Here is a 27,858-nt window from a genome sequence, read left to right as displayed (position 1 = left end):
GTGAACTGTATTTCATGGTAATAAAAAAGAATGAAAATGGCAATGAATTGGTCAGAGAAGAATGAGTAATTTAATGATTGATGCAGCAAAAGCAGATATTAAAAAAAAATAATTTTGAAAGACACCTCTGCTTATTATTAAAAGCAAAGTTTCCAAATGCAGGGACCTTCCTCCTTCGCTATCTATTATTGTGAATTAAGCCCTTTTCTCAGACAGTTCTTCATTAGAAGGCAGATTTAGTTACCTGTATTTATGGTAAGTGCAATCTTATACTATAAACAGGATCATTAATTAAATGAACTCCACTTTTTTTTTTTACGACTGAGTGTTTTACAGTAGAATGTATGTCAGCAAAAGACAAAGATTCTAAACAGGAACAGTTCTAGTGGAAACTGCTCTGCTCTCCTAATTCCTTTTGAGAACTACATATTTCAAACAATCCTGTTTATCTTCTGGTCTTGTTAACAGTACAGTAGTTTAAAGGTTGATCGAGTTAAGACTAGTTGCATGACCAAGGACTACCCATCTATGCTGAGAACATATGAAACATATGGAACCACAGAACTTTAAACAATGCTCCTTAGATAACATTTCGGGGAAAAAAAAGATGTGAGAAGCTAATCATTAAATATATCTGGTACCCATATGCCAAATTTCAATTAAGATCTCCACTGTGTTCTAGACCATTATACGAATAGAATATATACATCCTCCTACAGCTTTTTCTTGTGTGTCACTGGACTGAAGTTAGTCCTTCTGCAAATATGGAGAGGCAGGATGGAATCTGGTTCTGTGAAAGAAGTCACTAAGGAGATGGATGTCCAGGAGGGAAAAGTTGAGCCTGTTATTTTATTTCACTTTTGCATTGGCAGGAAGCAGAGCAGTGAACTTGATGAAGCTACGGGTACATCCAGGAGACTTTGCCAAGGTAGTTGGAATAAACACATTCAAACTTCTAAGGCTTGGGAAAAAATGAATTGAAAAACAAAATTAACCATAAATGGGAAATGAAAACATGCAGCGTTTCCTTTCAGAATAATATTTCATCAATATTTCTTTTCTCTGTAATTTTTTCCTCTTTCTTGCCATTTACTCCACAGCAGCATCCAAAACCTTTGACCACACATACAAAATTCTTAGCTCTTTCAAGATTTCTCACTGAACTTGCAAGGTGTTTTGAAGCTTTCTTCCTTTATACTACAGCCCATGATGAGAATTAGGTTAATTCCATAACAGAAGATTGAAATTAAGTCTTGCCTTATGAGACTCAGCCCATATGTTTTTATTTTCTGTTAGAATTCTTAAAACTCAGATTTGCTACTTGCTCTTATCAAGTGTGTTGCTAAAGCTACTAGATCAGCCACCATCGTTCAAAGGAGGAAGAAGAAAAAAGATAAAGAAGTCCCCTCCTTACCTGGCATTTGCTAGATTCAAGGATAAGAATTGCCTCTCCTGGTTATGGAAAAGCATATAAACTGCAGCTGGAAGTCTGGAACTCAGGTTTCTGTGCTACCATTGGTGTAAACATACCTTTGATCTCACTTGTAGTCAATGCATCTTAAGCTAGGAGGTATTCATGAGAGTTTCCATATGGAGACCCAGACATTGTCATCTTTAATGAAGATATCTAGGACATCTGAATACCTTGATCCATAAAGTGGAGGGTATCTGCATCCCAAGGTAGACTGACCGTCTAACATTTGCCCACCCTTATCATAGACTCCTTTGGTTTCACTCCACAAGTTGTCCCACCTAGGTAAAGAACCTAGCATGGTGAAGTGTGGCTCTGTAATAGTGCTTTTGGCTTGGTATTTGAACAAATAATTTCAACCCCCTTCCATTTGCATAAATTAATTGTATTTTTTTAAAGCATCAACTTTACCCAAGTCACAATTAAAATGCTTAAAACTTACTGCATAATCCGTTCTCACAAGCATTAGGGCAATCACCACAGGGTTCTCCTTCTTTGTAGGGTGTCTGAATTGAACTTTGTAGATTCCCCCTGAAACATCAACATTACCAACATAAGCTATAAAGTCACTATAACATATCTGAGAATAAAACTTAATCATACAGATGCATACATATATTAATTTACAGTATTTGGTTATATGCCAAACAATTTTTATATATGTGTTGGGTTTATCTGGAAAGGTTTCAGTAGTGGAGGGGGTGGAAGGTGGAATTTGCAGGGGTGGCTTCTGTGAGAAGATACCAGAAGCTGCCCCTGTTTCAGACAGAGCTAGTGCCAGCTAGCTCCGGGTTGGACCCGCTGCTGCCCAAAGTTGAGCCAATCAGTGACTGTGATAACGTATTTAAGAAAGTGTAAAAACTGTTGTGCAACAGCAACCAGAAGAGAGGAGTGACAACATGTGAGAGCAACAGCCCTGCAGACCCCAAGGTCAGTGAAGAAGGAGGGGAGGAGATGCTCCAGGCACCGGAGCAGAGATTCCCCTGCAGCCCGTGGTGGGGAAGACCATGGTGAGGCAGGCTGTCCCCCTGCAGCCCAGGGAGGTCCATGGTGGAGCAGATCTCCACCTGCAGCCCATGGAGGACCCCATGCCGGAGCAGGGGGATGCACCCAAAGGAGGTTGTGACCCCATGGAGAGCCCACACTGGAGCAGGTTTTCTGGCAGGACTTGTAACCCTGCAAGGGACTCACACTGGAGCAGTCTGTGCCTGAAGGACTGCAGCCCGTGGAAGGGACCCACGCTGGAGCTGTTCATGAAGAACTCCAACGTGGGAAGGACCCACACTGGAGACGTTCATGGAGGACTGTCTCCCGTGGGAGAGACCCCATGCTGGAGCAGAAGAAGAGTGTGAGGAGGAAGGAGTGGCAGAGATAACGTATGATGAACTGACTGCAACCCCCATTCCCCATCCCCCTGTGCTGCTCAAGGGGAGGAGGTGGAGAAATTGGGAGTGAAGTTGAGCTTGGGAAGAAGGGAGGGATGGGCAGAAGGAATTTAGATTTGTTTTTATTTCTCATTATCCTACTCTGGTAATAAATTAATTTCCCCAAGTCAATTCTGTTTTGCCTGTGATGGTAACTGGTGAGTCATCTCCCTGTCCTTATCTTGACCCATGAGCTTTTTGTCATATTTTTTCTCCCTCTGTCTTGTTGAGGAAGGGGAGTGATAGAGCAGCTTGGTGGACTACTGGCAGTCAGCCAAGGTCAACCCACTGCAATATATTACAATGTGAATGAGAAAATAAATTTTAGAGAGTTTATGAAATCATCACTCTGCCTTAAAATTCCCACTAAAGTTTTTGGTATTAATTATAGTCTTCACTGTACTGTACGTGTTAATATGTCTTTCTGAACCAAGATTTCAAGTAGAATGTGGAAAATATTTATTTATGATTTACTATTATGAAAACTAGGAGTTCTAGGCAAATGAAATTTAATCTGAAAATCAGTGTCACTGTTATGTGTTTTATGCTTTTGCTTGTTTGACAATTCTTTTGATGAGTATGTTTCTGTCTTTTCATATTCCTAATATACTCTTCAAACCTGTTCCTCAGCTATGGGTTATGTGCCCTATTAGAAATTTCACTATCTCCTGACCAATTTTGGTAATGTAGTAAGAAGTTCCAGAATCAGATCAATACGTACATGGGACAGTACTGGCAGACATAAAAGTATTTGTATTTACTGTTGGGACAGAAAGCGACAGCGCATCCAATTTGATAAGAATTGTACCAAACCATCTGTAGGTATAAGAACAAAAATCATGGGAGAATGAAAAAATATACATTTGAAAATCATTTAAGTACAATATGCTTTACAGAAACATTTGCAACCAAGTTAAGTCACTTTATTTACCCTTTATAGTAAAATATAAGTCCCCACTTTGCTGGAAAAACCCATTTTTTTCCCCTGCTTTCACCCCTGAACCAAAGAACATTTAGGATATAATGATAATAATTTATCACACATATATATACATAAAGCATTTGAGTTAAAGTGTCTTAATTATACATGTTTTTATTCAATTAAAACTGTTGAAGAAGATGTAGGAATCATGATGTAAAATTTTATATCCTGTGTTTCGTGCAGGTGAACAGAGGTTGTCATAAGCCATTGTCCAACTGGAAACTCTCTGAGTCAATGGAACTCTGTAGACTGTAACAAACCTATTTATATTTCCTTCCTGGTACTTTAATAACCTTATTCTTCCAGTGTCTGAGCAATTGTCAGATGTTAAACAAACAAATGAGTTTCTTCCCTTTGCTTCTTCCTGAAGTTTTGAAATACCAGTATCTTTACTCCATAAAGACACTTAGCCTATTATTTTCATTTTAATTCTGTTACTTTGAAAGTTTTCATCTTGTTTTGTCAGAATAACTCTCATGTCTCCATTGTACTTACTCCCTTTAAAGATAATGAGAGGATAAAAGCTGCTTAGCTAAGATACAGATATTTATTTATTCAGCCTAAAATATAAAAGATTTGCATCTACCTGAGTGTAATGGCCAATCACAGCACCTTGTGTTTTTGCTCCAGTTCCATATTTGAAATCTTTCTTCTCGTTGTACCAGGCCTCAATAACATCTGACCATGGGAAAGGGGCGGATGACATGAAGAGATTTTCACCACATTGTACAGCTGAAAACAGAAAAGTATTGAGAAATGCATAAAAGATACAAGTGTGAGAAAAACACAGCAAAAAGGTGGTATGATTTCCATGGAAGTTCTCATCCCAGATGGGACAGCAGGCTTGGGTTTTTTTCCAGTTCAGTGACATCACCCTTTGTCAATACTGAAGTTGTCACTTGACCAGTTTGCAGCGTGGCCAGCCTGTTTGGCTGGTAGTTTGGCTGTTGACAGACCTTCTGCATGTCTGTAGATACACGTGTAGATCTGCACCACAGATTCATGACTGTAATTTTGCTATTTGAAAGTTAGCAACCTAGTCATTATTCAGGTCACAGCTCGGTAATCTTGGGAAAATCCCGATAATTCAAAGCTTACTTCTGGTACACAAGAAGGTGTCTACACTGTCTTCATCCACTGTTTTTATTCAGGTCCAACCCTACTGCATACACATTAGTTGTCATCTGGGATTCACCTTTGCAAGAACCAGAGGATTTGGGTTTTAGGCAAAAAGTGTGGGGACTGAAGGATCGTTCACAACTTACATTATAGACAGAAGTCAGTCAACATCACACTGGGCACTGATCATGGCTATTGTAAACCTAGTATAGCTGTAACTTCAATATCCAATGACTGAAGTGTTTATATGAGCCTCCAAAATAGTTATAAGTTGCAAGTTGCCAGAGTCTTGTCTTGGAAATTATGCTTAGCACCACCAGCCAGTTTTAGACCTTCACCCTTTGCCCCTTCCTTCCCAGTTTCATCCACCACATGCAAGCTGATTTCTGCAGTTAACTGGGTCTAGATTCTCTTCTTTCTGATGGGTATTTTGGGAGAATATCCTTTCTCGCTATGATTTTTTTTCACCGACTGAAGAAAGTAGGATGTAAAACTGATGCAATTGGGATGAGAATGGAATTGAACTTTTCTCACTTACTGGACAGATTTATGTTTAGAATTTTGCCTTTGTCCCATACACCAACAAAATCACATTGAATATGAACGGCATTAAAAAACCAACCAAACAAAAAACCCCCAAACTGTTCACATCAATAACATGTTAACATGTATGACATTATTCAGTTAGCACTCATGCGTCACTTACTGGTTCTCCGCATGTTACCAGGACTGTGACTCAAAGTACACTGACTGGCCCATTCTTGGGCATTCTTTGCAGCTGGAGGACACCATTCCTTAATGAAAGAAGAAGATATTAGTCATTCAGACAGGTACCAATTAATAACCCCTTATGAAGGAACAACATTTGGAAATTACACTTCAAATCAGAAAATCATATACAAAATCCTTTTCTTCCCCTTTTGGGAGGGGTAAGGGGAGTAGGAATAAAGTTACTATGCACCCAGGAGAATAGAAACTGTGAAGACTGATGAAGAATACATCAGAAAGAAATGAACAATGCCATGGCTCCTCCTTTTCCTTTTTTTTTTTTTCCTCCAAAAGAAAGAGACATTAGTGTTCATACACCACAACATTTTCCAGACTTTTTTTCCACCCACCCAGCTTTATGTTTCTCTTGGTGTTGGCCATGCTCAATCCTTAGGAATGGTCTGGAGAGTGAATTTGTGGGTAAATAAAATAATGTGACTTTGCATACAGTTCTGTATCTCTCATAGAGGCCATTACTGATTAAAAATAGATTTACATGACACAACTTACCATCTTCAACATGTTGCTGGCAGTTGGTTTCACTCCTCTTCTGAGGGTATTATGTCTGTCAACAATCAGCTTTTGCTGACTTGCTTTGCTAGTTGACAGAGCATCGAAACCTTCAGGTTCCTAAATTGAAAGAACATGTTATATTTCTTTTTCATTTGAATGTAACTAGATCCTGTATCCTGTCTAGGAAATATTAAAATATGAAAATACTAATATCAGCCATGGAGAAGATGATCCTTGTGATGGAGGAGGTACTGTGATACGCTTTGTCTCCTAAGTATCTCTAGGGGTGCTTCGATGTGGAGTAACACTTTCAGTGGTTCCACAGTGTAGGGCTTAGCAGTAATTACACTGGTTCCTGCGTCATATCTGCCAGCCCTCTGTGGATGGCTGAGATATCCTGGAATGCCTCGTGTGTCTTTAGACTCTTAAATTTAGGCAACTGAATAAGACTTATTTTACTATTATTATAATTTCCTTCATGAGGTTTTGAGGAAACAGGATCTAAAAATCAGCGGAAGACATGAATGTGCTTATGATGTGTTCCCCTTCTCTAATGTTTTAAACATGCCTATCCATGTTTTTTTATTGAAGGAACCTGTTTAATCACAGGATCGTCACAGTCCTCTTGTGGTACTTCATCAGGACATCCCACCGAACAAAAAATTGTGCCTCTGTTTTTCATGCCATAGATTTTCTTCCACTCTTGCTATAACTGATAGCATTTCTCAAACTTTTCCTGTGTTTTCTAATTAAAATATAACCATGTGAAGAACTCAGTTCCCTCTTTACAACCATTCTCACTAGTCTTCTAGACTGCAGCATGGAGAGCAGAAAATGAAGAATTAGGGGGAAATGTAGTCAAGCCTTCAGTCACATTAGTGTTTCTGAAGCAGAAGTAGCAAACCTCAAACTTCAGACTAAGTATGGCTTGGGAGGAACCACTCTAAGTGTGCATTGAGTATGTTAGTTCGTTTAGCTGTTTGAGGGAAATCAGTGATACATGTTGAGAGGATGGGACTCTGAGCAAAGGGAGAGACACATAGCTCAGGACCTGTAGGACAAGAAAGGGTGAGAGTTAGGTAACTGCTGCCTGTAAAACCCTGAGGAATTAAGAGGAAGAGATCTTTGAGAGATCCAAATTACTGGACCTGTGTATGGGAGCTTCTGAAATATATAGTTCTCTCTGACCCAAATCACAAGTAACACTAAGTCTATAGATGGCTTAGTGTGCAAGTGTGGAACCAGTCCACTGCTTTGAAATTAAACAGACTTCAAGGATAAATGCTTTCCAGATCCTAAATATCTAATCAGACTCTGCACATGATCGGTGAGCATAGGAAAAGCCATATTCAGTCAGACCACGAGTGCCTTGGGTCCCATCTAGATTTTCTGAGTAGAAAGTGTGGATCCTACCTCTCCAGTGGATGGAGGCAGCACAGCTGTGAGACACAGGAACACCACTGGCAGAATCATCTCTGAAAAGGGGAGAATGAGGATTTAATTTATTTTTTACAGAGCTTTCATTTCTCTGAATACTTAATTCATCTGTTGCCTGTGTATTTCCTGGCTTTTTCTCAAATAGCAAAGTAATGTTTGCTTTCTTTCCTCCTTCTCTCCTCCTCCCATATTTAGAAGTAAAAAAATAAAATTCATTCCCCCTCTGCATTTCCAAATTTCTATGAATCAACTGCTTTGTACATCTCATACTTCCTGCTGTAATCCTGGCTGAATACCTTCACCTGAATTCACAGTTGTCGTGGTTTAACCCCAGCCAGCAACTAAACACCACGCAGCCGCTCACTCACTCCCCCCCACCCAGTGGGATGGGGGAGAAAATCGGGAAAAGAAGCAAAACCCGTGGGTTGAGATAAGAACGGTTTAATAGAACAGAAAAGAAGAAACTAATAATGATAATGATAACACTAATAAAATGACAACAGCAATAATGAAAGGATTGGAATGTACAAATGATGCGCAGTGCAATTGCTCACCACCCGCCGACCGACACCCCGCCAGTCCCCGAGCGGCGAATCCCTGCCCCCACTTCCCCGTTCCTATACTGGATGGGACATCACATGGTATGGAATACCCCGTTGGCCGGTTTGGGTCAGGTGCCCTGGCTGTGTCCTGTGCCAACTTCTTGTGCCCCTCCAGCTTTCTCACTGGCTGGGCATGAGAAGCTGAAAAATCCTTGACATTAGTCTAAACACTACTGAGCAACAACTGAAAACATCAGTGTTATCAACATTCTTCGCTCTGAACTCAAAACATAGCACTGTACCAGCTACTAGGAAGACAGTTAACTCTATCCCAGCTGAAACCAGGACAACAGTACAGGAGGACATTTGTACTTCCATTCCTGTAGGAAGCCTTCTGCTCCTTGCCACAGTGTGGAACGGCTGGGGTGGGATGCTGCTGTTAGCTTGTTTTTGTGTCTGTGTTAGTCTGAAACTTCCCCTACTCCCCATTGCCTGCTTTGTCTGGACTGCATTGGTTGAAAGGGGAATTAGACACTCAGCCCAAGTGCAGACCTCTACACTTAGGTGTCTGAGTCAGGATTCAAACCCCTTATTTCTGGGCGACCAGCACTGCGAAGCCTTGCATGCAAGCTGGGGCAGAACTGGCTGGACCAGAAATGGACCAGCACTGGCTTCCTGGGAAAGACTTCTTTCAGAAAGCTTTTTTGTTTTTGTTTTTTTAAAGACAAGTCTTGATTATATTACAGGTAGTGTGGAATGGCAACAGAAGGGAGAGCCTTCTCTAACTGAAGAAGCAACCACCAAACCCTGGACTCCAAGACTCTACTCGTTTAGGGGACTCAAAGCACCATACCATCCCACTACAGTGATCCGGGAGGTAATGTAGGTCACTTCAAAGTTCAGGTTTCTCACTGCAATCAGTCATAGGACTTATATTCACCTTGTTTCTGCTTAGCTACCTTGGGCAGGCAAGCAGGTGACTAGAATGGAATTTACTTATTTTGGCGTTTTTCCCAGCCTCCCACTCCAAGGGAATTTATGGGCATGTTACCACAGAGATATATTATTAGCTTAACTTCTTATTTGGTTTTGATGGGCTGCTGGTTTTACTTTTAATTTATTCTTGGGGAAAGGCCAATAGGGTTTGCTGATCTTTTCATATTCAGCAAAGCTCCTTTACCTCGAGGCAACCAGTTTATATAAAACAAGGTGCTGTGGCTTGTTGAGAACATGTGGGTGAGAAAAACTACCCTTTTCCAAATGATACAGCAAGGCCCATTTTCCTCACCAGCTGGCTTGCTTACATTGCACTGGAGGCAACCCACAGTCCCCAGCCTGTAGGCAGGGATGCTTCTCCAGCTCTGCCAAAGAGCAAATCCTGTTGAGGTGGACTGTGACTATGGGCAGCTGTAGCTCAGAGGCCAAAAAACTGAACAGACTGGCCACATCTGTACAATTAAACTCTCACAGCCTTCAAAATAGCCTCAACTTGTAGTTGAGGAAAGACCTAGTTGATCTGGGGGAAAAACATACCAGTAATTAGCAGTAGAAGTCATTGATTTCCTGTTCTTGTTATTGCCATATGTCATTTATGTTTAATTTTGACATCACCTATGCCTGCTTGAAGTGCTTTAGGATCACAGAAGTTTTTTCGTACTAACTTTTCTACCACTTATTTCTCAGAGCCATTACAAAACTTTGCAGTGTATATGACCTAGGTGTTTAGCAATAAAAGATTATACTCCCAATAACATGAACAATTATTCTTTTCACTTAATTTCTAACTAGAAAATAAATAGAGGTGGGGGTTATTTTTAGCTGTACTCAAGTTACAAGTAAAAATATGTCTTTTGAGTGCAAAATGTGATGATATGCAAATAGAAAACAACCCTTTCTGCACCTAAAACATGTAAAAACAAATTCTCTGTTTCAAAGGAAAAATAACACTTCACTGAAATTGTGAAACTTTCTATTTTGCAAACCAAACTGCAGAAGCTAACTTAAAGACATGGGCAAAGTATTCATTCACTGTAATATTTTCTATGAATTAACTTACAATTAAATGCAATTGGTAATTTAATACATGATACAAGTTTCAAAATGCCATTGGAATGCTTTTTAAGACCCCGTGGGTTTCCTGCTCCAAGATATTAACATACTTTTGGCAATCCCACTGATTTCAACCAAATGCTTATGGTTTATGAGATGTAAATTTAATTGCTCTGCATTAATTTCTAGGCACTGGTCCTAAAATCAGTCTCTCTGTCCCCCTCCCCTGTTCCCCCTCAATCAAGCATAAATCAGGACATGTGCCAAGTCTTACTGACTTTCCTGCAACTCCATCTGTGTACAGGGATCTGCCACTGAAAGATGGTGCTTTAGCATCCCTAGTTTGTATGAGTTTAGCAAACTTGTGTGAATATGTTTTTCCCATCTCTCCTCCTAAAAAAAAAAAAAAAGGTGTATCCTAAATTATTCATACAATTGAATATCTATTACAAAAGAACATCCCCATTGTTTTTTATTATCCTTGAAAAAGACCTGAAATGCAATAATATAAGCTGTCATTTCACTTGTACAGCATTGTTGCACAAAGTCCTACTTAGAAGCCACTTTGCACAAGCGCGGTAAGTTGCACAAGGTGGTAATTTCCCCACTCTGAAGATAAGTGGTGATAGCTACATATAGCAATGAATATACTGAACTGAATATATATCCAATTCAATATGTTCGGTCTGTCTCTGTCTCTTTCTCTATGTACGTATAATCTGCCAAGGTACTGCTTTCTTGCATACAGGCAGCTTTTCATCTGTTTTTGATTGTTCATCAATTTTCTCTCCCTTTTTTTCAGCTTGTGTTACACTGTTGCCTATGTAATCCTTATTTTTCACTGAATAAAATCCTCTTTCTGTGACTGTCCTAAATTGTTCAAGAAGTCTTCTAAAATAGGTTGCATTTTAATACATGAAACAAGTTGCAATACTTTAAGCAAACAAATCAGTGTAAATCCTACCTTTTGTTTCCAGAAAGATCAGAAGTTTCTTCCGTCCTTCTTCAGGTGGTTGTGGAAGTGTCTGGGGTTCTTCACTGGAGGGTGATTTATAGCTCTTCTATTTCCTGATAGGACAAGGTGACTCAACGTCACAGGTATTATAAAATTCAAATAGTGACCAGATAAAACAGCACACTTGTCAAGTGCACATTCTTCCAAGGAGGAGGTTGTTTGCTTGTGTTCCATTTTTATTTCCTCTTACTTCTTGTACTGGAAGAGATGAAGTACTCTGAAATGAGTTTTGCATGTATTGCTCCTTATATGTGAAATCTTTAGTCAATGTGAACACCAGGTACAGAGGCTCTCTGCTAATGATTGACGCATCCAGTTGTAGTAAGACTTGATCTTAATCTCCAGCAACGCAAATAAACTCAGCTGGCTACTGAGGTGTCTCCAGATTGACATTGTTGTAACCAAGATGGATTCTTGCTTATTGATTTTTCTGGGGGGGTAAAAAAAGTCTTGGGCCAAGTTCCTGTTCATGCTATGGCTTCTTTATATCAATCCTATAGTGTAAAAGTCTAAGAAGGAGACAAGGATACTTCTGTAATTGATACTTTTACCCAGTATTGGGTAAAGATTAAAAGATTATTGTGTGCACTAACATTAAAGCATGTATTTGTTTCGGCATTTCTGGGTACCTAGGGTAAGATGAGAATGGGTGGAAATACTGCCAGATCAGAAGGGTATTTGTGTGCACATTGACTGTTTCTGTCCACATTAAGTGTCAAGTAATTGCTGACCAGAGCAGCTGTCATTGTCTGCTTTTATATAAAATGTTGTTATTTTTCTATTTAAATTCAGGTCTTCCTTCCTCATAGTCACTCAACTCCTACCCTAGTCCCTTGTGAAGTATGCCTTCAGAACAATCTTCTGATTTTCATGACCTGGGAAACTAGTATATTGGCTCTACCAGACAAAACAGTACTGGTGCGATTTGTTGGTTTATAATTATATGGAAAGGAACACACTGTCAGCAAGTTTGGGGTTGACACCAAATTGCAGGGAGCAGTCAATATGCTGGATAATAAGGCTGCCGTTCAGATGAATTTCAAAAAGCTGAAGAAGTGATTTGACAGAAAAGATCTGGGAGAAAGCAATTGTCTAGGGAGCATCTCTAACAAAAAAACACTTAAGAGTAGACAACAAGTTGCATATCAGTCAACAGCACTCCCTTGCAACACTGAGAGCTAACCATGTACTGCACTGTATTAGCCACTACATAGTGCAAGTACTGAGAATAGTGATTATATCCACTTTTTCAGAACTTCTGAAACTGTGTCTGGACTACTGTGTCCAGTTTTTGAGTCCCCAGTACAAGAAAGACATTAACAAACTGGAGTAAGCCTAGCAGAGGACCACTATGTCGCAAAGGAGAAAGGCAGAGATGGACTCTTTTACAACAGGGACATGAAGTAAGGGCCACAGATTGCAAGCCTGACTAGATATAAAGAAAAATAATTTTTACAGTGAGGCTTGTTAAGCACTGAAGCAGATTGGCTTGTGAGATGGTAGTTTTTGTATACTTGGAGATATTCAAAACTGGACAAGGTGCTGAGCGTCTTAATCTAATTTTCAAGTTGGCAATGATTTGAACATGGTGTTAGACCAGATGAGCTTCAGAGGTCCTGTACAACCAAAACTGTTCTAAAGTTGTGTGATTTTTATATTGTTGATACTGGAAGGGCACCAGATGAGACTTGTCTTACTTCACTTGTTGACAGATATGACAGTTTAATTAATTATGGTGGGAACCTCTGACTGTTATAGGAGAAAGCAAGTGTTACTAGTATAATTGTTATAACCATTAGTGATGTAAAAGGTTGCATTCAGGTGATCAGTGAACCATGGATCCTAAGGTAAAGACTATACCCTATTATGCTCATGTCATTCATCTCTCTGCTTAATATATACTGAGACCTCTTGAATCAACTCCTCATTCCAGTGTAAGAGTTGTCTATAAACATGAGTGAATGATTCAGAACATCCTACCTTGTAATAACATTTCTGTGAATAGAGATTCTGTCATGACACTTTATAAATTGTTCCTATTGTTTATTATCATAGAATCATAGAATCATAGAACAGCTCAGGTTGAAAGGGACCTCAAAAGATCATCTGGGCCAGCCTTCCATGGGAAGGGGAACCTAGATAAGACTATCTAGCATCCTGTCCAATCACATCATGAAAACCCCCAGCGATGGGGACTTTACCATGTCCCTGGGGAGGTTGTTCCAGTGCATGATTGTTCTCACTGTGAAAAATTTATTTCTTATGTTGAGGTGAAACCTCTCCCAGTGCAACTGTTGCCCCCTGTCTTCTCTATGTGGCTCCTTGTGAAGAGAGAGCCTCTGTCTTCTTTGTAGCTGCCCTTTAAGTACTGGAATACTGTGATGAGATCCCTCCTGAGCTTTCTCTTCTCCAGGGAGAAAAGACCGAACTTCTTCAGTCTTTCCTCAGAGGGCAGGTTCTCCAGCCCATTGATCATCTTTGTGGCCCTCCTTTGGACCCTCTCCAGTCTGTCCACGTCTTTCTTGAGCTGTGGGTACCAGAAGCGGACACCGTACTCCAGATGAGGCCAGACAAGCAATGAACAGAGCGTGGTGATGACGTCTTTATCTCTGCCAGTTTCTGAGGATGCAGCGCAGGATCCAATTGGCCTTTGTTGCTGCAGCGACGCACCGCTGACTCATGTTCGTCTTGTTGTCCACCAGGACCCTTGTGTCCCTTGCAGCAAGGCTGCTCCCCAGCCACACAGATCCTAGCCTGTACTGGGCACTTTGGTTATGATATGACACCATAACTCTCAGACTGGGCATGGAGCTCCAGTTCCTCTTGTTTGTTGGCTTTAACTTGTATATAAAGGACTTCTAAAACTTTTCTAGTGGAAGGACCACTGCCTCCCTGTGCACAGGGCACTTGACACCCCCTTCCCCCCCCCTCAAGATTCTGAAGCAAAACTAACTGCTAAAATGTGTGCCATGGATGATAAAAAGTGGCTTGACTGTCAAAAACATGCATTACATAAGCACAGACTTAGAAATTGCCTCTCTGGCTCTAGAATTCAGGCTCCTATTAGAGGTCAATGATACTATACATTTATTTTCATAAAGCACTTCTAGTTTGAATTTCCGTGCCTTCCATTTCTAGATGTTGGATCTCGTTTATCTTCAGTTAAAATTTTTGCTCTCTCAGAAGTCTCTTCTTGCTGGTAACCTTAGTTACATTGATCTGAGGATCACAGAATAGTTGAGGTTGGAATGGGACCTCTGGAGACCATCTACTTCAACCTTCCTGCTCAGAGCAGAGTCACTTAGAGCAGGCTGCTCAGGACTGAGTCCAGCTGGGTTTTGAATGTCTCCAAAGATGGAGACTCCACAACCTCTCTGGATAAGCTGTTCTAGTGTTTGATCACCCTCACTGTAAAAAAGTTTTTTCTCAATTTTAAATAGAATTTCCTGTATTTCAGTTTGTGCTGACTACCTCTCATCTTTTCCCTGGATACCACTGAGAAGAGTCTGGTTCCATTGTCTTTACACAGTCCCATCACATATTTTTACATACTGATAAGATCTGCCCTGAGCCTTCTCCTCTCCAGGCTGAACAGACCCAGCTCTCTCAGCCTTTCCTCATATGAGAGATGCTCCAATCCCTTAGTCGTCTTAGTAGCTCCTCTCTGGACTTGCTCTAGTATGTTCATTTCTCTCTTGTACTGGGGACCCCAGAACTGGACACAGCACGCCAGTTAGTGCTGAGTAGAGGGGAAGGATCACCTCCCTTGACCTGCTGGCAACGCTCTGTCTTCTGCAGCCCAGGATGCAGTTGGCCACCTTTGCCACAAATATACATTGTCTGCTCGGATTCAACTTGTTGCCTAGCAGGACCACCAGGTCTTTCTCTTCAAAGCTGCTTTCCAACCAGTCAGTCCCCAGCATGTACTAATGTATGGGGCTATTCTTCCTCAGGGGCACAACTTGGTGTTTCCCTTTGCTTAACTTCATGAAGTGCCTGCTGGTCCATTTCTCCATCCTGTTGAGGTCCCTCTGAATGGCAGCACAACCACCTGGTGTATGAGCCAATCCTCTCAGTTTTGTACCATGTACAAACCTGCTGAGGATGTACTCTGTCCCATCACCCAGGTGATTAATGAAGATGTCTCATTGGCCCCAGTATTGACCCTTGAGAGGAAACAGCTCTTTTTTTGGTGAGCTCTCCTCGGTTTACTCTGTACTGTTTTGTTCTCAGAATTCATTTTAGTATTACGCTGAACTGCAATGCCTTGTTATCCCTAATCAGAAAATTCAGTATTAAGCTTACTGTTAAAATAAGATCTAAGAAAGACACGTAAATTCTTGAATGTTTAGTAAAAGTTGATCTACTAACTTCCCCCAGCCACCCACCCCAAAAATGTCTTCTTTTTACGCCTGGCTCTGGCTGGTCATTGTCATTAAATTTGGGAAATTAACTTCTTTGATGTCATTGAAGTTAGTCAGGCACATGTCTCTTGATAGCATATGGAGAAAAATGGACAATTCCAGGATGTGAATCATTTCATCCTGTATTACTTATCTAAAATAGATTATATCCACAAAAGCCTACAAATGTCTGGTTTACTTCATTTTCTCTAAATAAAGCCTAGAGCAACTAACTCAGCTGTAGACTTCTATACTGAAGATGTCTAAAGGTTGATGAAATAAATCACATTCACTGAGGAAGCAAAGTGGTCGCGCATGCAGAAAACATGATTATCTAAACCTCACTTTTCTAGTAAATCACATTAAGTCTCAGGCATTTATATGTCTGTATGCCTGGCTTTGCTAATATAAATACAATTCCTTACCTTTCTCAAAATTTTCATGCCAGCTCCATCGCATCAGTTATAAACTACTTGTTTCCATTTTTCAGATATGTAGAGCCTCTCTCTGTCTCCTAACATTTGTCTTTTACCCACTCTTCAGATTCTGACCATGACTTCTTCAGGCTCTGGTGATGACTTTCACCTTTTAGTTGGTAAATTTTCAGCATCTTTAGTTTTGTTATGGGAAAGTGGTCAGTAAACATTTGCAGAGCTATCTCTGGATCTTCTTTGCTCTCATGCCTACAAAATATTTCACTGCAGTAAGCTAGCACTAGTCTGTGGATATTGTCTTACAAATAGGTCAAATCCATTTTATTTTGTCCTTATTATCTCCATTTATTATCCCTGTTTATCTGTACCCCTCTTTTATCTTTTCTGGTAGCTAGCTATACACCCTCTAGGAGGTAAAGCAACCATTTGTTCTCATTTGTACAGCATCTTCTAAAATGGTTTCTTAGCACAGAACAGGGCCCAGAGGCCTATCACAGTAAGAACAAAAAGCACTAATAAACTATATAAAGAATCATACTTCAGATTCCTCTCACCTGTCTTTAGATGTCCAGAGGATGCATACCTAGCACAGAATAGGTGTCTAGAGTCTCTCAATAGTCAACAGAGAGTAAGAGACACCTTCCTCTTTTCCTATCTTAGACACCCATCTTAAGTAAATTAGCTTCTGAATGTATTGTTCAGTTCTTATTGGCTACAAAGAGAGCCTGACCTAGTCAGATGCCACAAAAGCCTCCAAACCCCCACTCTGCCAAAATATTCCTGTATGGGGGGTGCAGTCTCCAAATATCTAGATGTTCCTGGTTTTGTTCCACTTTGTGATTGTAGAAAGAATTAGATGAGGATTAGATGTAGAAAGAAATAGATTTTTTCCAGTGGAGGAAAAAATAACTGTTATCATAGATTAGGATTAATCTCAGCTAAATTTATCAATCTAAAAATTCATTTTTAGTCTTTAAAGTGGCAGGTAACCTCCAGGTTCATCCTACTTAGGGACCAACTTTGGGTGACATCCCTGTTCACTGATTAAAACAGACACCTGAATTAGAGATGTTAAAACATTTGAGAGAGAAATTTCACCTTCCCAACCATACAATCATTTCTGTTCAGCAGTCCTGCATTATAAATGGATGGAGCTGTCTCATTTTCTGCCCGCCACAAACTGAAAGCCCAAATGCTCATCTGGAGTTTCATGCCTGTTACGCATATGGAACAGACAATAAATGCATTGCTCTTAAAGGCCAAAGTGGCCTTCTGGCAGCTTCCCCACTGCTGTTTTAGACATAATCAGCCACATATTGTTTTCTCATGTTCCATATGATGAAAATATTCTCAATTATTCGAGCATATCATTTTTTTATTACCCTGAACAAAAGTGTGCTCTTTTCTATGTGTCATCTGCATTTATCTAGGGGAGGTAATTCCTTCGTGAACAGTGTAACCTCAGATCACATGCTTGATAAATATTTTGAGTCCATTATTGAGATACCAAACCATATTAATAATCCTGAAAGAAACTTGATGCCTCAGCTTTTATTTCTACCTCACTTTTGTTTTTCCCAAGGCCTTCGTTTTACCAGTAAACTGAGGGAAATATTGTGCCATTAAGCACAACCTTTGGAAAACAGCAGCCTGAAGGTTCCACTATGTATGTCTAGGAATAGACTGGTTGCAAAGTCAATCACTGAGCAACAGTGCTTCCATCCTAAAGACAATACTGGTTCTTTGAAAAGTCAATGGCTCTTTCTTCCCTCTCCATCATCCCTAACTTCTGCACACAGAGCACAAAACCCAGGCTCTTCTGTAGCTCTTCCCAGAGTACTAAAGACAGTAACTAAGCAAGCGTGACTTAGAAGAAGTTTAAACAACTCCTTTATTTAGTCACTTCAGACTTCTGCCATAGCAAACGCATTTAGCAAGTGTATTTATTTAGAAGGATTATGTTTCAAGGATCTACTCTGTTGGGCAGTCACACACAAAAATGCAACTAAAAATGAAATTAATTTCCATAGTTTATCTGAAAGAAGTGTTTCCATGTTTAGCGTGAGATGTTGCTTGCCACTATTTTAGCAGTGTAGCAAGATGGTATAAAAATATCCTTGTACCATACCATGCTTTTCTATAAGGCCTCATTTAGATCTTTCGTACAGTTAATTCCCAGCATACCTGCTATTATCAATTCTGATTAAAGATGTCAAGAAGAACATGATAGATGTCATGGAAGGGAACATCTGTGATAACCATTTTCGGCCTGGAAAAGATGACAGAAAAGGAGCATTCTGTGGGTTTTTATAAATGTCCAGTATATATTTCTTACCCTTTGTTGGACATGGACCATTTAAGGGAAGATTATGTCCATGGGTATGTTCCAAAATTCAATATCTTCACTGAATGCTGCTCTGGACTAGTGGAGCTCTCATTTCACTTCTTCCCAAAGGGATTTTTTAGGTACTGTCTAGCCTTTAGCCCAATCAAACCCTGAGGTGGTCTAAAGCAATAGTCTGTTACAGAAATAGGAGTCTTGTGTTTAAGACTAGTAATGCACTTTATTAAGAAAGTAGACTTGGAATTAAAAATTATTTCTGTCAAGGAATCTTAGTGGAAGCAAATTTTGTTACAAAACTATTTCCGTTTTTTTCTGTATTCCTGTATGTGTTTGTTTACCTCTCCATGACTCAGAGAAGAAAATCCCCTGGGCAAGGAGAGTTGTGTTCACAGTGCAAATGCATTTTGCTCCAGCACCGGTGGTTCCGCAAGCATTGCATATCAGAACGAATCTTCAGGTCTTTTGGGCTGACTCAAGACAGCTTGGTTGGAAATTCAATCATTGTTTCACTGCCTGTGGTGCTATACATGTTATCACATGGAAGGACCTGAGAACTAAAGTGTCACATCTCCTCTTATGGCCAAAGCCAGGGTGTCCACTCAAACCTGAATCCCAATATCTTATTTGCTCTTTATTATGTCCTTCATCAATGTGTAGGAGAAAGAGAGGGCTCCAAGAGCCAAAAGAGCTTCTGTGTGCCTTTTCAACATCCCTATGAATATACGTAGGCCCTCATTAATGGCAGTGCAGAATTACACCTTGTGGCCTTTTGCAGAAAGGGAAAAGCCCCGAATCTTTTTAAACTGCATCCCACAAAAAGGTTTTGTCTTAATACCATGAACAGGAAATGTTCAGGCACAAATTTACCACAGACAGAGACCTTAATAATTATTTCTATAAATAATGTGCTTCCAGTTTTATTGAGAAACCCCCAAATCTTTGGGAGTAGTTTCTTTTCCTTCTATGGGTTAAAAACATATCCTGCTGTCAAGTGCCTGGACATGCTTCCAAATGGCTTCTGAAGTAATATTGTCTCCATCATCACACTAAATCCTATGCATATAAAGGTAATAAAAGCTGAACCATTTTTTTCAGGTATTCTATGTTAATAGACATACGCAATACAGGAAACTTAATCTATCAACCTACGCATCTAAAGAACTGCTGTGCCAAAACTAAGCCACGTGTGATTACAATATAAGAAAGAAATATAGACAATGCTACTGAATGGTGCATTTTGTTTCTTTTTAAGAAGTATTTGCAGTCTACGCAACGTTATAGCTGTGGCTGTCTTCTGCATTAGTGGCTTATATAGTCACATCCCCTTTGAATTAACTTAAAACCAAGGTTTACTAGGAAAGATGATGAAAAGTTCTGAAGAAAAGAAGATTACAAAGACCATTAAGACCACATTCTCCAAGTCATTTAGGTACCTGAAATGGAATTACTTTAATTAAACATAGGAATCTACATTTGAGCAAGACTCCTTTCATAGACTTTGGAAATTAACAGGTATCTTTGGGACATGTTTCATTTCATCTTGATGTTAACATCTGAACAAAATCATACTGTGTCCTAGAAGTACCTGTTTATCTTACAATTATTGAATGGCCATATTAAAGTTTCATTTTTTAAAATTTTTTTTTCCTTTTTCTTTTAATTATTTTCATTTAACTAATTAATGAAAGAGATACTAAAAGTTAGCCTTGTTAGGAAAAACAAGTGTAGCAGAAACTGAGGGAAATGGGTGAAAGAAGGGAATAGCATATTCAAAGCTGATGCACCCCCTTGGAGATTTAGTCTTTTTTATTATTCTCTTCACAGGGCATTTCTGTAGCTTCTCTCTGATTCGTGTGCAATTTTCTCTGGTTTCTCATGCTGGGGAAGGACAGACTTGTGAAGACAGACTGAGAAAAGGTAGAATCCAGTCAGAGTCAGGGCAAGGGGAAGAGAATGCCAAATGCTAAAGTGTGGAAGAGAAAGTGAACTCTTTGTCGTTAGATGAAGGCTGAATTTGTGGAGGTTAAAAGGGGCTTTTTGGTGCTCATCAGAAAGAAAAAAAGAAAGACCAGAGGGGTGGAAGAGAAATGAGAAGGTTCAGTATTGTCAGGAGGTAACCATGATTGTATCTCTCCGGCAAGAACCCCTGAGGATTCTAAAAATTTCAGTGGTAAAGATATTTCTGGAGATATTTGATAAGCATCAATGAATGTGTCCACCCAAGTTATCTCAGAAAAGGGGGAGCAATACTAATTGCAGGATGCAATAGGAGGAAACAAGAGGAAAACAGTTGCTTGTCAAATGCAGAAAGTTTGTGGTTCAGTCGCAATGGGAACTTAATTTCTGTACAGAAAGCCAGCCCTTCCTTTCTCCTTCTCTTACAAAAAATGTCATTAAGAGAGATCTGCATGATGCAGATCTTAACTCATATGCTGTACATCCACTAGAAGGATCTGAGCATTCTCTTTCGGTATGTCCTCCGTAGTAAGGTAGAGAAAGCTGAGCAAGCGTGGATTATTTGCAAGAAGGAACAAATGTCTCTATTCACGGAGACGTGAGCACTGCCTGGGGAAGAGGGTTATCTGCCTTGGATTACACACCATACTGCACTATACTGCTCTGTGCCTTAGCTGGCTGATACTTGCAGTCCTGTGCTACGTGGGTGACAATTTGCAAGGTCGCATCTCCACATGCTCAGGGAAGTTTGAAGTGCAGACATATAAGAGAGGATTTTGTTGCTGAAGCACGGATGTCTATTGCCAATTTTGCTGTAGCATATTTGAGACATATGCATGGTACTGACAGGTATTACACAGCACTTCTGGGAGATTACCCTTCTGGACTGTCAGATGGAGGCTAGGTAAAACATCCTGCAGTACTTAAAATAACCCTAAATGGCTATATGTAGGCAAATGCATGACATCCCTATTGTTTCAGGCATCATGAGTTATCTTGCCTGGCCTCAGCTATGCTTCAAAACTCTGGGGATTTCCCAGAAGTTGCCTGTCGTATCTGCATGGCTTCTAAAATGACACTAAATACCGAAGTTTGGGCAGCTGAATATAGCCCACTGTCTGATTCAGTCACTTTTCTTCAGATGTTGAATTCAGTTACCTCCACTTCAGTGCCTGGCACTGTCTTGAGATGTTATAAGATATTCTGCCTTAACATTAGCTACTGTCTTTTCTCAATCTTATAAAAGGGTGAACCACCATCTACAGGTGCCTCTATGTCTCCAGTGACTACAAATGAGCCTATGACAGGATTCAACTTCACACATCCAATTGTAGGTGTCTACACTTGTCCTGCATGTTCTGGCTCTTGTTGTAATCACTGTCAGTAAGATTCAGTTGTCTACAGGCACCCAGAGACATTAGGAATACCTTTGAATATTAGAGATACTCACGTGGGCCATGTTTGTTTGGATTTATAGATTACGCTGAGAGTTGTGCAACCTACTGGATCTATATGTCTCTCAGAGTCACAAGAAAATCAAGGAGTTTCTTGCGTTATTTGTGTACTCCAGCCCAGATGCTTTATTTGGTCAGATTTTGACCAAACAAGGATTTTCATGACCTCACCTCAGACTGGATCCAGCTGAGATGCTTCCTTTGATTTCCCTGAATACTGCATTGTGTTTACAGGCAGGATTCAGCTGGTGCCGTAGGAGAAGACAACACCCTTTTGTTACGGTACATGAGCCAAAGAGGTTATTTCACCTGGAACCCCAGCGTGCTGGATAAAAGCTGTGACTTCACTGCAATGTACCTAATATAGACTAATGTGGTAAGGTTACAGCATCCTAGCAGCGTGGCCCTAACCATGCTAGAGTTACAAAAATGCATTGCCAGGTGTCATGGAAGTACCCAAATGAAGGTGGATTGTGATGGGGTGATTTATATTTCATACTCTGTGAGTCAGCCTGGGCCATTCATCCATTCACAGGTTTCTCATCAAGTCTTTTTCCCTTATGTTTGTCTTGGCATTGGCATTAATGCAAATAACTTTCAAAGCAGAGATCTCCTCCAGTAAATATTGCCACAGATGAGCTCTGGGTATAGAATGAAGATGTTACTAACCCTGCAGTTAGAGTTTAGATCTTACACGTTGGATTTTAACGAAACCATTAAATATGCTTTCTTTGTTTGCAAGATCTCAGACTTATAGAGAAACACTTTCTTTCTTGTTTTTTTTAATGTGTGTTTTGTTTTTGTTTTCATGCTTGGACCTGAGCAGTATCCAGTGATGGCTGTTTCTCTCTCTGTGTGCGCATGTATGCGTGTTTGTGAGCCCAATGCCATATTTGAAGTCTTTCACCTCATGCTTGTCTGACAGCTGACCAAGTACCGAAAGTGTCTGTCACAGACAGATTTTCACTGTAGTTCACAGCTAACATAACAGAGGGAGAGGGGAGGGGAAAGACAGTTCACAAAATGTATGAGGAAACATGTTGGGAAGATGCAGGGATCTCTGCGCAGACAGAGTGTCTTTTGTCTCTCGGGCAGAATGACTCCCTGGCTCAAAGCCCACAGCGAAGCAAATAACAGAGCAGCTTCATTATGCCTTAATGCTGCTACATGACAGTACATCTGGGAATTAAATTATAGAAAAAGGTGGGCTCGCTGTCTCTATTTTTTTTTTTTTGTAATCTCAAGAAGTTGCCATTGTCTCACCGTTCAATAGCTTCTTTGTATTCACTAGATCAGCACACAAAGCCCAAAATTACCTTACTTGAAATAAGTTACAGTTGCATTGCAAATGTTTCTTCATATTAGTTTTCACTTCATTTCTAAAAGAACAAGGACTTATTATTGATCAGAGTTATACAAAACAGATGGTATTTTTCTTTTTTCTATCAGAGAATAACATAACCATATTTAGGTATGAATGGTGAGATTTTTTTTTTAACAAAGTTTTCATATGTTAAAGTCTGATGTCTGGTCTAAGCTAATCATATAAATGTCCTGTAGTGATTCGATGGAAAAAGACACCAATGCAGCATAATTTAACCCACATGAACAACTAAAGACAAGATACATTGCATCCTGGAAATGCTTGCACTGCTCCATTGATTACAGAGATCTTTGACACAGTTGTATGTCTTAGAGATCACTAAAGTAAAGGATCTTAATTTTTTCTGAACACTCAAAAATTTTGAGTTTTTAATGAAGATCTTAATTTTTCTTTCTACTTAGATTTTTTTTTTTTTTTTGGTAAAGCCAGATGTAATTTAACTTAAAAAAAAAAATTCTGAATAAGTAAATAAAACTTTAAACAAGGTTATGTACGAATCTGTAAACAAAGAAACAAAGAAAAATCTGCCCCCCCCCCAACCCATATTAAATATTCACACCAACTATTTTTGTAGTTATTTACAGGTGGCATTTTACATTGTCACCATTTTGCTAATCACTGTTTTCACCCATCTCCATGAACTGCCAGGACTGATAAATGTCTTATTTTCTTCTGAGGTTCTTGACACTTTCTTCTATGCTTTGGTAGTTGCACATGCTTGTGTCATTCAGCTACAACATAATAGTTAGTGGCTTATCTTAGGAAGCAATGGCTCTGCTCAGAAATAGTTTATTGTTTCAGTAAGATAAATCTCCATGAGCTTTGCTATGTCAAGGGGAACTCATGTGGTGTTTGCATCTCTTCCAGATAAGTAATTTCTTAAATATCCAGCTAAATCTCAGGAACTGCCGTTGATTCTGTACTGATTCCCACAGCACCTGGGATTCTTGCAGGTATACAGATTTTTCATAAAGGAACCTGTTGGCATGCCAAACAGAGCCTGGAAAGGAGAGTCTGGAGAAAGCACCAATAACTTACTTGGTAGGCTTGTGAGCTATATGCTAGTTCCATCTGCAGTATTTTTCTCTTCTCAAACACCTAGTTTGGGTTTAGATGCCTAGAGTTTTCCTAATGTATAAAATGAACAGTAATTTTCAGATTTTGAATTCGCACGGTAAGCCCAGAAGAAAGGCATAGCACATAAAAACAGTAAACACAAATATGAGCCTAACAGCTGCCAAATAAATTATGCTGTCACACGTTTAGTTTGTAAGAAAGACAAGGTAAACAGAAATTTCTAAATGAAGGTACTGGAGTTAAGGCCTTATCTCTGTATGCTCTGAGGTTTTATCTATTGTATGTGTATATAGTTACATATATATTTACAAATATACACATACATAGACTCTCTATCCTTGTCCCCCTTTCTGTACATACATACAGAAGTATGCATATGTCTATACACATACTTATACATATATGTGTAGCAAATAAACCCATGCCAGGGACTGTTCTCTAGCTCTGAGACAAGTTAGTTACTCTCTCAGCCTCCAAACTGGATGACTGCATTAAAATTGCCTCTTGGGGATGGTCTCTGACCCACGATGATTCTTGAACCATGCTTGGACGTTATTTGGGAGAGTTAGATAGACAGGTATTCTTCTACCTGTTACAGCGCTGAGTGAATCAATGGAGTCTGCAGAGCTATTAATTGTGGCTGTGTTGACTCGATCTCCACTGGCTGTAGCGGGAGCCTAGGTACCTGAACATAGATACCTCTGTATACATGCTCAAGGGCAGGTAAGCTGAATTCCACCTTTGTGCTCTCAAGGCAACCTGGAAAGTGAAAGCTCACGGCTGAATTGTTTTGCTCAGAGAGACATGTAAAGAGTTTTCTAAATGACTCTTTTCCTTGCATACCTTATTTTTAAAAAATAGAACCTTTAATGCACCATTTGAATGTTTTCTATCAATAGAACAATATTACAGGACAATAGAGAAACTCCCAAAACAAAAGAAGCAGATCCTTCCAAATCCCCAAACTAAAATCACTGCTCTTTCACTCCTACTGGTACTCATTCTCCACCAGTTAAGTCTGTTCATTTTAGTACACACAGAATAACAGCCATGTCTTACTATACTATAAAATAGCATGAATTTGGGGCCATATGTTGACTGCACACTACAGGTACCTAACCCGGACACTGTAAGCTTAATGGTTTATAATCTAAACAGTATTTAGACCACTTAATAATTTCTGTCTATCCATTGGATTTTCTCAAGATGGGTGGTGTTGGCTTGGTACACACATTGTAAGCAAGATATTTGCAAATTGCAGCAAGTCCAGCAGAAGCCCATGAAGATGACCGGGGGTTGAAGTTAATGACATAAGTGGAGATGCTGAAGGAGCTGCATTTGTTCAGCTTGGAGGAGAGGCAGCCAGCAAGGAATATCTAATTTATATTTCAGTAGGGACTGTAAAGAAGACAGATATAGATTCTTCTCAAAGATGCACATTAAAAATACACAAGGGAATGGGTATGGGTTGTAAATCAAGGTGGGATGAAGAGGTGCGGCCAAGACAAAGTCCCATTTCATGGTTCTTATATTGTGAGCAGCTTATGGGAAAGGAAAATAAGAGCTTCATCAGCATTAACATTGGGGAAGACAGAAGTTTCCCATGCTGATAAGAAGGGAAATGTTCGGTAATATGTCAGATCATGTGTCGTGAGGAAACCAGACCACCATGACAATCATAGAGATCCCTGGGATTAATATGGATGATTTGAGTCTTTCTGCCTTTTTTCCTTCCCCCATCTTTCCCCCAGCTATGTTGAGGAGGGCTGGATTCTCCTGCAGTCCAGCAGTCTAGAAATGCTCATGGAAGATGACAGCTACTGCTTATTCTGCTTTCTTTTTTTTTTTGTTGTTGTTGTTGTTGAAACTGTATGTGCTTGAATACCTGCTGTATTTCTCCTCAATGCTCTCTCCCCTCCATTTTTCTGACTTACTTGCTGCCAGTCTGAAATAGCTTTAGTTATACAGGATAACCTATTTAGCGGTGCCCGCTAGTGGCATACATATGGTCCATATGGACCTCAAGTTTACGTTCTTGAAAATTTCCATATACTGCTAACTTTTCCAAGCTGTCCCCACCTCTGTTCTATGTAAATGCATGTCCTAAATCTTGTCACTTCCAGATCAATGGAGCAACTGACTTACTGAAAATACTATTCTGCCAGTTGTTAAAGTGTACAACTGACTTAAAACAGAGAGGCTGATTTTCTGGGGACTACTCGAACCTTAGTGTTAAATATTCATCGCTGAGTCAGTTAACATTGACTGTGACTGTAGGCAATTAATATGAATTTCCCAAATGACAGCCATTTTCTCTTGCTAATTTCCTTTTTTTTGTCTCAGAAACAATTTCACATGGGCAGACTATGACAGGTTGCTATTGTGAATCTGCTGCAATGCTTCCAGGTATTCATAATACTGTTTGCATTGCTAAGTGTTGCGAGGGAAAAATATCAAAGTTAAGGGATTATGCTCTGCTGAAGCTGATTAAACAGTTCCTACAGTTTGCAGAGTTATGACAAATATAAACCTCTTACACACAAAACCAAGTTATCCAGGTTGTCTGTTAATGAAACATATGTCAGTTTGCTTAAATGCCAGGCTTCCTCTTTTTCTATACTTCAAATCCTTCAATTTCTGCCTGAGCAAAAGTTAGGAGTGTGCTCCTGCATAACATTTGCCTATATGGTATGAAAATTCCTTAATTTGGCTCTTCCAGAATTAAAAAGGGGGTCTTATATAAAAAAAAATGTTGGAGAAGTTGGATCTCATCCCTTTGATCTGGTTTTCATCTTATTTGTAATTACTCCATTGGAAATGGAATTATAAAGTAGTTCGACAGAGGGTCGAATTCGTGTGTCATAACTTAATCTTCTCACTTCAAGGATCTAATCTAACAGGGTGTATAGGCTTCCTGTGTAGTAAATGGAGAGAGATAGACAGCTGTAAGAGAGCTATGCATCAGATCTTTGCCGAAGTGTCTCCGAAGAGTAAGATAAAACATTCCCTGCGAGAGATTCACTTTATCCAGTGATAACAGACAGACTACATTGGATCAGGTCCTTAATGTTTAGAAATCTGCAGTTAAGCAAGATACCTTGAATTTTCTTTAGGAGTTTAGAAACATGGAAAAAAAGGTATTGCAGATTCTCTGAGAATTACGTGGTGATGAAAAGTTGGAAGCAACTTTGTAAAAGCAGTTTGAGTTTTCTCAAGTGGTGTCAAGGCAAATAACATTGACAAAAAATAAGATTATGAGGGTCCAGCTATTTTAGCAGGAAATTTGATTGACATACAAGGACACTCAAAAAGGAAATATTCCTAGTTAATAGGTAGCGAGACTTAAGAGAAAATAAAGGCTAACTGGAACACGATATAGCTAAATTGTAATATAGCCAAACTATAGTTATAGAGCATAATAGGCATAGTTCGTTGTTTTTTTTTAATTTGGAGATGTGTTCTTATTACAGATATTTTGTATTGTAC

General features: G+C 39.6%; 1 protein-coding gene across 2 annotated transcripts; it reads right to left on the bottom strand.

The window, feature by feature from the left end:
- Positions 1–463: 463 nt before the first annotated feature.
- Positions 464–11,315, bottom strand: LOC128152188 (cysteine-rich venom protein piscivorin-like). 2 transcript variants are annotated; one of them, XM_052810276.1, is made up of 8 exons: positions 11,270–11,315; positions 7,691–7,752; positions 6,275–6,394; positions 5,703–5,790; positions 4,464–4,609; positions 3,617–3,711; positions 1,914–2,002; positions 464–961 (listed from the first exon to the last, which is right to left on the bottom strand). In XM_052810276.1, exons 2-8 carry the CDS (start codon positions 7,748–7,750, stop codon positions 948–950), a joined length of 612 nt encoding a protein of 203 aa, XP_052666236.1. In that variant the 5' UTR covers positions 7,751–7,752; positions 11,270–11,315; the 3' UTR covers positions 464–947. The 2 variants fall into 2 exon arrangements, with proteins under 2 accessions (XP_052666236.1, XP_052666237.1); XM_052810277.1 differs by having other exon boundaries at positions 465–955.
- Positions 11,316–27,858: the final 16,543 nt, after the last annotated feature.

Source organism: Harpia harpyja, chromosome 15 (assembly GCF_026419915.1).
Source record: "Harpia harpyja isolate bHarHar1 chromosome 15, bHarHar1 primary haplotype, whole genome shotgun sequence".
NCBI classification, from domain to species: domain Eukaryota; kingdom Metazoa; phylum Chordata; class Aves; order Accipitriformes; family Accipitridae; genus Harpia; species Harpia harpyja.
This window is presented reverse-complemented; position numbering and strand designations above follow the sequence as displayed.